The 14,003-nt window shown below is 36.3% G+C and overlaps 1 protein-coding gene across 2 annotated transcripts in view; it reads right to left on the reverse strand.

The window, feature by feature from the left end:
• The window catches only part of LOC115213643 (dynein beta chain, ciliary-like), an 884,597-nt gene that overhangs the window by 188,892 nt on the left and 681,702 nt on the right, over positions 1–14,003 (reverse strand). For both annotated transcript variants that reach the window (XM_036501971.1, XM_036501966.1), the window contains 2 exons: positions 8,574–8,735; positions 3,056–3,413 (listed from right to left, as the gene is read on the reverse strand). In XM_036501971.1, the coding sequence (XP_036357864.1) occupies positions 3,056–3,413; positions 8,574–8,735 (520 nt within the window). The remainder of the gene's footprint in view (positions 1–3,055; positions 3,414–8,573; positions 8,736–14,003) is intronic.

Here is a 14,003-nt window from a genome sequence, read left to right on the forward strand (position 1 = left end):
ATGGTGAACGGGTGTGGTCTCTGCTGGTGAAATGGATGTTTCCCATATTCACTAGTTTCAGTGGATGGGAAGCCTGGTGCTATTGAAGATCTAAGTTGGGTACATGGCGTACGGAGTGCTGCAAGGCACTCCTGCTATTCTGTTGCTCAGGCAATGCCAACGGTGGTGGTTCAAAGGCATCTTTCTATAGTGGTTTGGTAGAGGCTAGATGTGATGATACCCTAGGAGCAACCCTAGGTCCCGAGGATAATCAACTAGAGAGTCTGTTCCAATATACATTTGGGCCAAGGACACTGGACAATTTCCAAAAGTCTTTGACCTGGCAGTGTTACCGAGGAGCTTTGCCCATTTGGGATAAGCTCGCAAGACACAATCAATGCAACACACCAATCTGTCCAAGATGTGGGTGGGAAAGGGAAACCGTCCTGCATGCTAGTGTTCAGCATTCGGAGATGTCGGAAGTGTGGGCTTATGCGGAACATCTGTTGTCTGGTACAGGAAGAGTACAGCTATCGACTGAGTCAATTTTGAAAATTGACCCACCTGATTTCCTGATGAAAGAAGGTAAGAATTATTTTCTCATAGTAGTTGCAATTGCGAAAGAGGTGGTATGGAAGACAAGTAATGACAGGCAGCTTCACCTCTGGCCTCAGTCTGCAAAGATATTTCACTTTTCATTTGAAGATGCCTGTCAGAGAAAATGTTTAATGATAGGTGGAAGTATATGGTATGAGTGTTGCATATGACTGTAACCATGTAAACATGACAAAGGTCTATCACTGGTATCAGTGGTGGATAGAGGTTCGTGGGGTCAGGAGCTTAACTCGACCATCACTCCACCTGTTTTTGTATCTTGTATTGTCTATCACCCGTGTATATATTTTGTGTTTAATTTTTAATAGCATCTTAATGTTATATCATACGTTTTCATCTGACCTCAAAATCAGATTGTGTTGCCCTTTGTGGGCAATAAAAAATCAAAGTATCAAGAATGTGATTTTATGAGGATACCTTTCCTGATGAAGGGGACATTGTCCACATGGTTTGTAAGATTTATTAATTTTTCTACCAGGACATGAGTTCTGGAAATGACCATTGGCAGTGAACCTCCTCGAACTGTATTATATACCTTATATACCATTTATATTTTTAAAAAATACACCTAAATCTTTGACTCATTGAAGCTTTTAATCGAAACTCTTAACCACTCTTGCTTTCTGTACAAAAACATTTTTTCAATCTTCTTTTTATCAGTCCTCTTTTTCTCACACTTCCTTCCATATGTATTCCACATGGGTTATATTTACATGTATTTTTATGTATATTTATATATATATTTATATTTTATAAATATTAAAAAAAATATTCATGTGTGAATATGTATTAATATATATATATATTCAAAAGTCACCATTTTTTAATAAGAAACAGTTGAATAAAAAAACTGTTTCTTATAAAAAAAATAATAAACTTTTGAATCACTCTATATAAATATATATAAGTGAAATAGTTGTAAGCGAGGTGGGAAAAATCACATTTAAATAAAAGATTAAAAAAATTTTTAATTTCATACATATTTGTGACTTTTGGCTCACCCTGTGTACATAAACAGACACATATCACCTTTGCAATTGTCACCCTCCCTTTTTCTCAACCCGCTCACTAATTCCCTTCTCTCTTTCTTATTTCCTGTAATACTCTTCATCTTCTCTTCTTACCACCCTCTTTGTCTACAATCATTACCCACTCTCTCTTCTGTTCTCCCTGAATTATAGAATATAATTTAGAGCCTTAGCCTTGTAAGTTACAAGGTGATCATCTGTAGCACTAATGCCAAAAAAGAAAGCACTTTGTACTCTGTAAAGTGGTTGGCATTAGGAACTATGTCAAAATAGACATTGGTGTATGACACAATCCTTTGGCTTGTCAAACTCTGTCAAACATTGCATGCCAAGCATGGAAGCTGGACATTAAATGATGATGATTATATATATATATATATATACATATATATATATATATATGTGTGTGTGTGTATTTGTGTGTGTGTGTGCGTGTGTGGCCAAGACCTTTGTCAATATGCTGTGCTTGAGAAGATCCAGCAAGCAAAGTGAGATTGTAACTGTGGCCTACGCCCATTTGAAAGCACTCTTCAATTGTTGGACAATATACTGAGCTTGTGAAGAACTGTTGAACCGAGTGAAATTGTAGTCATGGCCCATGTCACCATGGAAAGGGGATGTTAAACAACAATGATGATAATGATGATGATAAATGCATATACACATACAAACATATATATGTATGAATGTATGTATGTATGCCGGTATGTGTTTATCTTTTGCTGATGTATACCAGAGAAGAATATACACCATAAAAATGTAAAACTGGTGCTTTATTAATAAAGTCCTATCAGATATTTATATACTGTTTTAGATACTTTCTTATTGTCAGAATAGACACTCTCTTACTATCTTATTGTCAGAAAAGCAGTGAGTTATAAATTGGCTTTACTCTTTACTCTTTTACTTGTTTCAGTCATTTGACTGTGGCCATGCTGGAGTACCGCCTTTAATCGAGCAACTCGACCCCGGGACTTATTCTTTTGTAAGCCCAGTACTTATTCTATCGGTCTCTTTTGCCGAACCGCTAAGTAACGGGGACATAAACACACCAGCATCGGTTGTCAAGCAATGCTAGGGGGACAAACAGACTCACACAAACACACACACGTATATATACATATATACGACGGGCTTCTTTCAGTTTCCGTCTACCAAATCCACTCACAAGGCTTTGGTTGGCCCGAGGCTATAGTAGAAGACACTTGCTCAAAGTACCACGCAGTGGGACTGAACCCGGAACCATGTGGTTGGTAAACAAGCTACTTACCACACAGCCACTCCTGTGCCTGTTGAAAACCTGTAACAAACAATGCTATTGCTTAGAAACTACAGTATGAAATGACCAAAGTTAACCTTCATTTTTCTAAATAAGCTTAGAATTAATGAAGTTGAATGAGAACAGGAATAATAAAATGGATGAAATTAGTTACCCTTTAGGTCTGCATGAGAGTAACCTTTTCTTAAAGTGATCTGAAACACTTCTAAATTGCTGATGAAAGAAGCCAGTTTTGACAAGCTCTGTTTTCCACTACCACCAACTCCAATAAGCAAAGCATTGCCCTGTGGCATCTCAAGGATACGATTGATTCGACAGACATGTGTCATGGCATCTTCAAACAGCACCAGATTCATAACAGCATTCAATTCATTGTAATTAGCCAGGGCCTCATTCAAGATTTTTCGTAAGCTAGACCAGTCAGGAACAGGCATGTATTTTGGTTCACCAATTCCAGTAGCAAAATGACTAAATATTAGAGGGTGCTTCATTAGTGCAGCTGCATCACAATCCTGTTAAAGTGAATAATATAAATATATTAACTATTGAATGACAAGGAAACAGGAATTATGTAATAAACTTCATTAGCTTACAGCTGTTTCTGCTACAAGAAGCAATGCACTCAGAGGTGCTAATGTAACATTTTATAGCTTTTTGAGAGTGAGAAATATGCAGATTTAGATAAACATATGTGTTCACATAGGTACATAATGAACATACATATAACTATTACAGAGATGCAGAAATACATACAAATACATGTTAAGGTACATTTAAATAGATACATATGAGTACAAAAAATATATAAATTAGATAACTGGACATATATAAAACCATTAAGACCCAGACAAAATATAAACCTATAGAGACAAATAGACTAATAAACATATGTAAAATCTGATGCCAATGTATATTTTCTTGAGAATTCTCAAGAAAATATAATTTTCTACTTTTGATGTTTTTATGGGGATGAGCTGGTCAATGAAGATATATTTTGTTGGCTGCATCAATAATAACGGGAGCAAACTTGCAAACATTTAACTGAGATATTTATTATTTCCCTTTGATCTGTTCCAGTTGTGTTTGAAAGGTGGTATCATAAAATTCCTGGACATGTTCTGTAGTGTGCCAACAGATGGCAGCACACAGTTGTGTGCTCAGTGACTTGGCAGTGACCTTCATGAAGCAGTGTGCTGAGTGACATTGCTGAGTTTACTTTGCAAGTTGTGAAATTTGCGTTTTTGTGGTCACATGTATGCTGTAGTCTGCTATTTTGTCATGGACATGAAGCTGGCACATCATAGGTTTATTTCAGTAGGTATGTCATGACAGTCAGAACAAAAGCTATATACAGTGAAAGTGGCACTTGAGTTTCGGGCTGTTTTAGTCTGGTGGTTGAGTCAAATAGCCATATGAATAGCTATTATCTTAATTAACCAAATCATAGTGACTTTTTAGTGTTATATAATGATTCATTCTTTCTTACAATCTTGCAAATGTGAGCAATTTTTATAATAAAAGTTGCTTACCTTACCTAAGTAGAGAGTCAAAAGTTTATAAGGAGGTGTAATTTCTTTTAAATGGAATGAAGTTTATAAAAAATATTTGAATGAAGTAAAAAAAGTAAATACAATAAATTCATGGGGATTTGAAGTGGGTAGGTCATGTAATTTGTATATCAGCATTTAAAGATGACTTTATAATATTGGCTCAAATACTAACTACTCCCAGCAGCAGCAATGTCCTTACATTCTCAAGTAGAAACAAGGCCAAATTCATTTTCATTAGCAAGGATTTTCACATAACAATGAAAAGCATTCATAGTGAATGGTAAATTGTATAATTTTGATATTTTTATAGCTTATTCAGTCATGGTTTGTATTTTGAAATACAACTTTTTTTTATTATTTGTGTTTTTTTTATTATTTGTTTTTTATTATTTGGTATTGTCTGCACATTGATGAAGTGGGAAAACTAGGAATTTGGTTATTGTTCAAGTGGAGTTGTTTTTCATAGTAAAACTGTCCCAATTTGCATTTATATGATGTGCCCTCAGTAAGATTGATACTATTTCTATAATTAGCATGACCACACTGTTTTAACTGTTGAAATTATGTCTCTTGTTTGTAAGCAGTTTGATTTAGGGATTTTGTCTGTCTTTTGAATTTGTTCCAATTAATATTGATATAAATGTAAATTTGGAATCCGGATATAGAAGCTGTAGGTTTCAAAGCAGTTGTCCTTAGTTATCTTCTTTCTCTTCGATTTTAAAGAGACATTCACATTAGCTGACCTCTATGACAGTACATACATTTTTTTGTCTGTTCCAAACAATAATAGCTGACCTGTTATGCTTACACTTGACAGATGTTTTGATGAGAATGTTCCACCAGTATTCCTTGTGCATGTATTTGTGTATGTATTCAACAACAGGGGGCTTCTCTATATTTATTTCAGGACAGTTTTTTTTTCCAAATGGCATTGTATATTGTTTTTGAGACATTTTCATGTCACATAGGGAAGTAGTACCTTGATAACATTTTTGGGCAATTGTTAATCACATGTGTGATGTCTTCCACAGAAATAAGACATAATCTATATTTACAGTTGCATCTAGGGCTTCACTGTCTCTTTTGTTGAATAAGTATTTAGTAGCAATCTCCTGTTCTTGGATTGAAAATGCATAGCCTTCGAAGTGTGATGTGATGTACTATTCACAAGTCCAAGAGAGGCTTTGCTTCATGTCAATGTTACACTCTTATTCAAGTCTATGAAAAACATACCCTTGCATGATCTTTTATTTTTGGTATGCTGAGGGTTTCCCCTCCAGGTCTTCTTTGAGGTCCAGCTGATTTGGGGTTGTATAGGAGGTCATTAGGAAGTGTGTATTTCCTAAAGAGCTCACTTCCAACTCAGGATATTATTTTCTTCACTTTTTAGCACTAAGTTAATGTATTTTTGCCACTGTTGTTTAGCAAGTGCTGTTTGAGAGAGACTATGCAACATTCCAAGGCTGTCTGCACTGACCTCAAGCCCCAAACCTCTTTTACCTCTTCTGTTGATATTACTATTTTTGAGGAGTTTACCAGTTGATGTTATAATTTTGCAGGTTTTAATGTCTATGGATTGGATTTCTTCTACAGACCAGTCAAGTATCTCAAATGTTGGAACCAACACTGGCACTGCAAATGCATTGTGGGATATTTTCTTGTAAGAGGAAAGTTCAGACTGCCATATTTTTCTTAGAGTGGTGTAATTTTCTGGGTCACTCTATTGTTATTCACAGTACCACCGGAAATTGAGCCAGAACATTAAAACTTAGTGCCAAGCTGCGTCACATGCATGCTTTAGTTTTATTAGTATGGCAACAGTCCGGATACTTATTGATCAGGCCACATATATGCATATATGTATGTATGTATTTGCATTTATTTATGCTGACAGATATCCAAGTATGTGTGTATCTGTAAATATATCAAAACTTTCTTTATAGTTCCACGACCTGCAAAAGCTGATCCTAGAGCAATCCATGAGTTATTCATCAGTTTGTTTTCACTGCTTGACTTCAGCAAGGAAGTATATGGCTTCTGTAGGAACCTTGGCCATTCCAAATAGTGTAGAAAAGAAGGGCCTCAATGTTCATTAACACAAACCTTTTTAATGCGGATGTCATTATGAAATACCACAATCCACTTTGAAGGTAGCAGATTTAATCTATCTCATACTCCTGGGATTTTAGGGGGGGGGGCATCTTGTTATAAGCATGCAGGCCAGGTCTCCAATCTGAGTATTACTCAATATCTGGATGTGATGCTGCACCATCCTTGTTAGGGTCATTGCATGACAGAGGGTACATGTGGAAGTGGTTTACCAACTGAAGCCTGCCACCAGATACACTAGGTCCTAGCATCTTGAGTAACAACTCTTGCTGCCTTATTTTCTAGCAGACTAATCTGTAGTCATCAACTTCCATCTAAGTGGGCTACTTACAGGAAGTAACATATGAATTGTACTTTCCCCCACTCTTTTCTTTGCCAACCTCAAAAGTCTTGCCAAGAATATGGCACTGATTTTTCTTTTGACTAAGCCAAAAACAAAACAAAGAGCTCCACAAAAACTGGGGTTTGATGTAAAAGGGTCATATCCTGTGGAACTATCTTTTTAAACATTGTATTAATGATACTCTGAATATTCAAGTTATTGTGGAATATTTATTACAATCTCCGCCATCCCACAACTGTTTTATATATTGACTGGGTTTTTCTGTTATCCAATTATTTCTCAATTTTCATGCTTTCAGTCTTATTTTCAAAATCATTGTATATCAAATGAATTATATTCATCCTTTATTCTCTCCTGTCACTCCATCTTTATCCATAATACATGTTTCCTTATAATACAATTTTTTTTTACCTGTCTTACAGTCCAATCTATTTGTTTCTTCTTACATTATGTGTAAGGTACATCTTGACAAGCTGAGATGCATCAACAGTGACCAGGTGTCATTAGGTATTTTGTGTTTTTCAACATCAAACACCTTTGTTCAGGTAAACCAGGTGGGATTTATCAGGTTTCCACTTGCATTTCAGCAGCGACCACCAATTGATCAGCCTTTTTAATCCAAATCCCCTTGGTTTTGTCTGCAGCTTTACTCATGTATTAACTGGCCCTTTTCTTTGCTGTCCTTGTAAAATTCAATTGATTAATGACTTTGCAAAGTGAATGTCCTGCAAAGCCTCTATAGTTCACTCTATGAACTTATAATGTGTTTTCCAGCATCTGTCCTGGTACTTGTTCAACAATTCCTGGTACTTTTCACATTTTCTCACATTGGTTTCAATATGCTCTTTCCATGGCACTATAATAACTTCCAGCATGATCATTTGTTTTATTATTTCAGAGATAATAAAACAAATGATAATGCTGGAAGTATTTATAATGCCATGGAAAGAGCATATTGAAACCAATGTGAGAAAATGTGTAAAGTACTAGGACAGATGCTGGTAGAATCATTAGTATAATGGATAAAATGCTTAGTGGTATTTCACCTGTCACTACATTCTGAGTTCAAATTCTGCTGAGATCACCAATGCCTTTCATCCTTTTGGGGTTGTTGAACAATGTAATTGACTGTACCCCTCCCTAAAAAATTCAGGCCTCATGCCTATAACAGAAAACATTATTTCAGAGATAAAGATGATGTGCAACAGGAAAGATATTGCTATGATGTGCTGTAAAAACTTCAGTTGCTTATTTGATCGACACACAGCTATCAAGTCAGCAGATATGCAAAAGGAGTCTGTTCTTGTTTATTTGCAAACATATATGCATCGTGGATTGATAAATATAGAAAATTGCATTCATTAAAACAATATTTTAAGGTAAAATTTATCACATGAAAAATAATATTGTAATTCTAATAGATAATGTATGAGGAAAATATTTACATCCTCCAATTTTAGATTTAAAATATATAACTTTTTAATAAAAATTACCAAAATATCTATAACATTAAAAAGAAGAATTGGTGTAGTTTAAAAAGGAAATTAGCTAGGACTTTCCTACAAATTTATGAATAGTACACTAAAGAAATATTGGTTTACCTTTATACTACAGAAATATTTATTTACCAACACAGAAGTTTTGTCAATAATATATTGATATAATAATACCTCAAAGCATTTTATAATAACATCTTTCTGAACTTTCAAGAAAAGCTCAATGTCATATTCATTTACAAGCTTGTCACAGTAAACTCTTTGAGTTTCATGCACCCAAAGTCGAACTAATTCAGCAGGGGTATTACAGCAATGTTTGGAAGAGAACAAAATACCCTGAAATAAAGACATAAAAGAAAAATTTAATATATTGTATCTGATCTCATAAAATTGAGAAATACTTGAGCTATATAAACCATAATTAGTATATTATAAGTAAGGTTAAATCAAAGTAAGCAATAAACATTATATCCAACTTAAGATTACCTTTTGATATTATACTGCTTCTGTCACTAATAGTTAATGTAAGCAGTATTTGAATGAGAAAATGCTCTACATCCAGTAACATGGATGAATATCAACCAGTTGGTCATAAAACATGATTAATAACCATTTTACAGCAAGCTTATCAAGACAGGCCACATATCAGAGTTAATGCATTTTCTTTAAGAATAGATGTATCTGAGAAATGGCACACATTGTCTCTCAGACCTATCCAGTCTATAAAGGGATGTACAGCTACTTATTCTGCATGAACTTTAATAATTTGATGCCAATAAGTGAGTAAAAAGTAAACAGGGAAAGGTTTCCAGAGGGGTGCAATTCTAGAAATGCTTGAGAAGTATTGAGTAAAAGCATATAACACAATGGAGTTAGTGATAGATGTGTAGTAGACAAAGTAATTAAGAATTAATAATGTTATGATATATGACAAAACTTCTTATAAAGGTAGGGAAAGCTGCTGGACTTACAGGCATAGTTAATGAGATGCTCAATATATCTAACAAGTTAAGTTACGTGATTACCACCCAAATAATTGATCAAGTAACACAGGAAGTATTATATGATAGCTAAAGTCTAGTATATAAATATCATTGTAAACTGTAACAAGGGCAGAAGAGATGCTTTTGTAAAAAATTATAGAGGCTGAAAATTGTTGGGCCAGGCTATGCAGGTCACATAGAATGTTATGGCACACTTGAACAGGAACAAAATTAACTTAGATGAAATGCAGTTTGGCTTCATCAACACCATCTGTTCTAATCATGCATAATTTAGTTTAACTCTTAAATATGCACACTATTATTATAAGAAGTTTTGTCATTTATCATAATATTATTAATTCTTTTATTCTTTTACTTGCTTCAGTCATTTGATGTTAGCTTCGTTCCTAGACCGATCAGAATTCTATATAGCAAAAATTAAAGCTTTATTAAGAAGAACAGGTGATATTGAAGAGTAGTAACTCATCATCATCATCATCATCATCATCATTTAACGTCCGCTTTCCATGCTAGCATGGGTTGGACGGTTCAACTGCGGTCTGGGGAGCCCGAAAGCTGCACCAGTCCAGTCAGATCTGGCAGTGTTTCTACAGCTGGATGCCCTTCCTAACGCCAACCACTCCGAGAGTGTAGTGGGTGATTTTATGTGCCACCGACACAGGTGCCAGACGAGGCTGGCAAACGGCCACGCTCGGATGGTGTTTTTTATGTGCCACCGACACAGGTGCCAGATGAGGCTGGCAGACGGCCACGCTCGGATGGTGTTTTTATGTGCCACCGACACAGGTGCCAGATGAGGATGGCAAACGGCCACGATCGGATGGTGCTTGTTACATGCCCACAGCACGGAGGCCAGTCGATGCGGTACTGGCTACGGCCACGTTCGGATGGTTTTCTTGTGTGCCACGTGCCACCGGCACTGGTACCACAAAGATACAAATTCCATTGATGTTCATCTATATTGTAGGAATTTGATATTTCTCTTTGTCCTAAGATCAGTTAACAATTCTAAATGTATCAGACCATAAGAGATTAAAAGAATTTACAATACTCTGTTCAAAAACATTAATGTGAGTTAAGTCCAAATTAGGTGCAGTACTGTAATCCTTTGCATTGTTCCTTTGAGATCAAGTCCTTTAAAGGTTAATATCCAGGTAGTATAGTTTTCCTGTTTTGTCAGTAAGTACAATAATTCCAGGTGCATTTTTCATGCACTATGCTTATCTCTCATTCCCCTATCTTATCCTCATGTCCCTGTTCACTATATCATTATTATCCAGTAGCACCCCACCTCTGTATGCCCAAGTTTTCGCCATTCACTACATTCCTCTCCTCAATTCTCCACTCACATTTCTTTGGTAATGCCCTGGCCACTTATATTATGACTTCTGTACCTCAAGGTTATGCCTTGGCACTTACCACCATCTCTCTCTCTCTTCTTTTACTTGACTTTCCTATTTATATTCTGATCCCTGTCCCTTGTGAGTATGCCTGGCATTTTGCCATCATCACTCTCCTACTCACTCTTGCACTCCTGCTGTCTTGGTGTGTTCATCACATCGTGGGATGGAAAAATCCTTTAGTGAGATATCCAGATGCATCTCTCCATGCTGTGAGTTATCTGTTATAAGCACCATATAAGACACATAGTAATAATAGGGATTCAAAGAATCAAACAGATCTCACATTAAGTTCTCTGCTAAATGCATAGCTAACAAGAATGACTGTGGTTCCCATTAGGGTAAACTTTTGCATCATTTCAAAAGTTTATAAAATATTCAAGTGCAAATCAAACCTTAGCAACCAGAGAGATGACATAATAATAAATTACTTGCATATACTGCATGTCTTCTCTACACAATACTAGAAATTAATGCAATAGCTTCATCTAAATACATGATTAACTATATCTGGAAACAATTTAAGTACATCCCCACTGAAAACTATAAAATCTATCTTCATTATTTCTGGATTTCTACTTTATTTCTGCTTTAATTGGATCTTTTGTTTGGCTGCACCTGTGGAAATTTCAAAGTTGAGTGAAAATTTTAAAATTTGGTGTATTGATGTAATTTTCCATACTGAATCTCAGAGGGCATTCACTTTTTCCAGAAAGTTTTTTAAAAATAGTTATAGAGGTTAAAAGCTTGATAATTTTCACCCAGTCAGAAAACAGGATTTGGAAGCTGTCATTTTATGCACGACTGCACGAGTTTTCAACATTCTGTAGCAATATCGTTTCCCTCATTGCTATCTTCACTGTTTGAGAAGAGTATTAAGAATAATCTCATTCGAGATTACAAACATTTTCGGCTAGTTTAACGTTGTTGTAAACACTAATCCGATTGGTTGACACGTGACGCGATTTGTCTCTACCTATTTTTGCGCCACTGATTGACATGTGACACGAGTGGTCTCTACTACATTCGCACCACTGGTTGTCACGTGACGTGATTTGCCTCCGCTTATTTTCGCGCCATTTTTTCCAAGCAGCCAATCACAGCTTTTCATTTCTGAAGTTCGTTTGAGCCACATAAACCTTATATAAAGAAGTGTTCTCAGACACTTTTCGTCTTAGGTTTTTAGTTCTTTTCAGAGCTAAACCTCTGACCACAGAGCTCGTCTTAGGTTACAGTCCTTTTCAGGGCAGACCTCTGACCACACAGAGCATACCAACCATGTTCCGGTTCGAAAGGCAGGCGATCACCAAGCATAACTATCCACGAAGATTTAGCTTGTACGCAAGATGTTACAGATTCCTCTCATACTGTTAGTGTGAAAATATCACCACGAAAAGAACGGTTACAGGATATCTATAACTAGAGAAAAATAACCAAGCAGAATATATAATGAAGACGCAGCAAAAACCAAGCGACAGACACAAATCATCGCCAAACATCGTTTCTATCTACGAAGGTTTAATTTGTACACAAGACAACTACAGATTCAACTATAGCGGTTAGGTGAAAATCTCACCACAGGAAAAACGGCTACAGTTAATATATCTGGAAGTATATTCATATCAAGAGAAAGATAAAACACAACAAGTGATTCAATTAATCTCAACTACGAGACGCAACATCTTGATATGGAACTCTTACACTCCGTGTACCTCATAAACGGTAAATCAATTATCTGTCTTGAGTTCTAGTTCTTCTAAGAACTACCTTAAGCCATCTGCTACTACCTGTTGCTATGCTGATACCAACAACATGAACTGTGAACCGAATTCCATTGTTAATTCTATAGTCAGTACCTTTTATGCCTCACGAACACACAGACACAAAAACATGCTAACGCTTACGAACTCTTAACATTGACACAATTGCAAAATATGTGAAATAAATAATGTATATATCTCAAAAAGAAATCTTGTTGTCATTCCACTTGTGTTCTATTGCTGCTGTATGTATTATATGGTCTGTAATATTTCATTAAGAATATGACCACGTGCGACCATGTCTCCTACACGATATGACCGCATGTGATCCTATTTTTATAATTCTAAAAATAACAAGTGTTTTATATGAATCTGTAAAGAAATTGAATTCTGCTTTATCCACAACATAGAAGTTTGGTGCAGGCTCCTGCCTGGCCAGCTCCAGTCAAACTGTCCAACCCATGCTAGCATGGAAGGCAGTTGTTAAACAATGGTGATGATGTAGCAGATTGTCAAGATTTTTTAAATTGTTCGTTGTGTTCAAAGATGTTGCACTTAAACTTCAGTCTTCGAACTATATTAATATTAATATCCAGACTGCCTTCTTTCAACTGTTAAACGTGGAGGAGGATGTGTGATGATCTGTGGTGGGGGCTATATCTTGGCAATCTACAGGCACAATGGTCTCCGTTCATTGCAGAATTAATAGTCAAGACTATTTAAGCATTTTATCTGATCAAATTCATCCTATGGTTGCAGTACTGTTTCCAGAAGGAAATGAAATCCAGTGGCAGCACCTTCCTCTTGGGTGTATATCTTGTTATTAAACTTAAATATGTGGCTCTTGAGGTACTCGAACCCACCGCATGTGTGACCATCTTTTTAACCTGATCATTGTTCTCGGGGGTCCACTCATTCCATCTCTCTCTGGGGTCTTCTTGGCCAACTAAAGTCATGTTCGTCTAAGTAATCCTTTTCACATGTCAGTCTCAGGAGGAAACCCAGTTCTTCTGTGTCAACACCATGAAACTCCACATCACTCTTGCTGATCACCTTCACACATTTCTCCACAGCAAAATGTTTCACACAGTTAAAGTTGATACTGAATGGCACGAGGAACATGCTAGCATAGGTTGCACGATTTGAGTGAGGACTGGTGAACCAGATGGCTGCACCAGGCTCCAATCTGATCTGGCAGAGTTTCTACAGCTGGATGCCCTTCCTAATGCCAACCATTCTGAGAGTGTAGTGGGTGCTTTTATGTGCCACCAGCATGAGGGCCAGTCAGGCGATACAGGCAATGGCCATGCACAAATGGTGTTTTTTACATGCCACCTTCACAGGAGCCAGTCCAGTGGAACTGGCAACAACCTCGCTCGGATGTTTTTTCACGTGCCAGTAAGGCATTACCAAATGATCATGCACAAATGGTGCTTTTTA

Source organism: Octopus sinensis, linkage group LG1 (assembly GCF_006345805.1).
Source record: "Octopus sinensis linkage group LG1, ASM634580v1, whole genome shotgun sequence".
NCBI classification, from domain to species: Eukaryota; Metazoa; Mollusca; class Cephalopoda; order Octopoda; family Octopodidae; genus Octopus; species Octopus sinensis.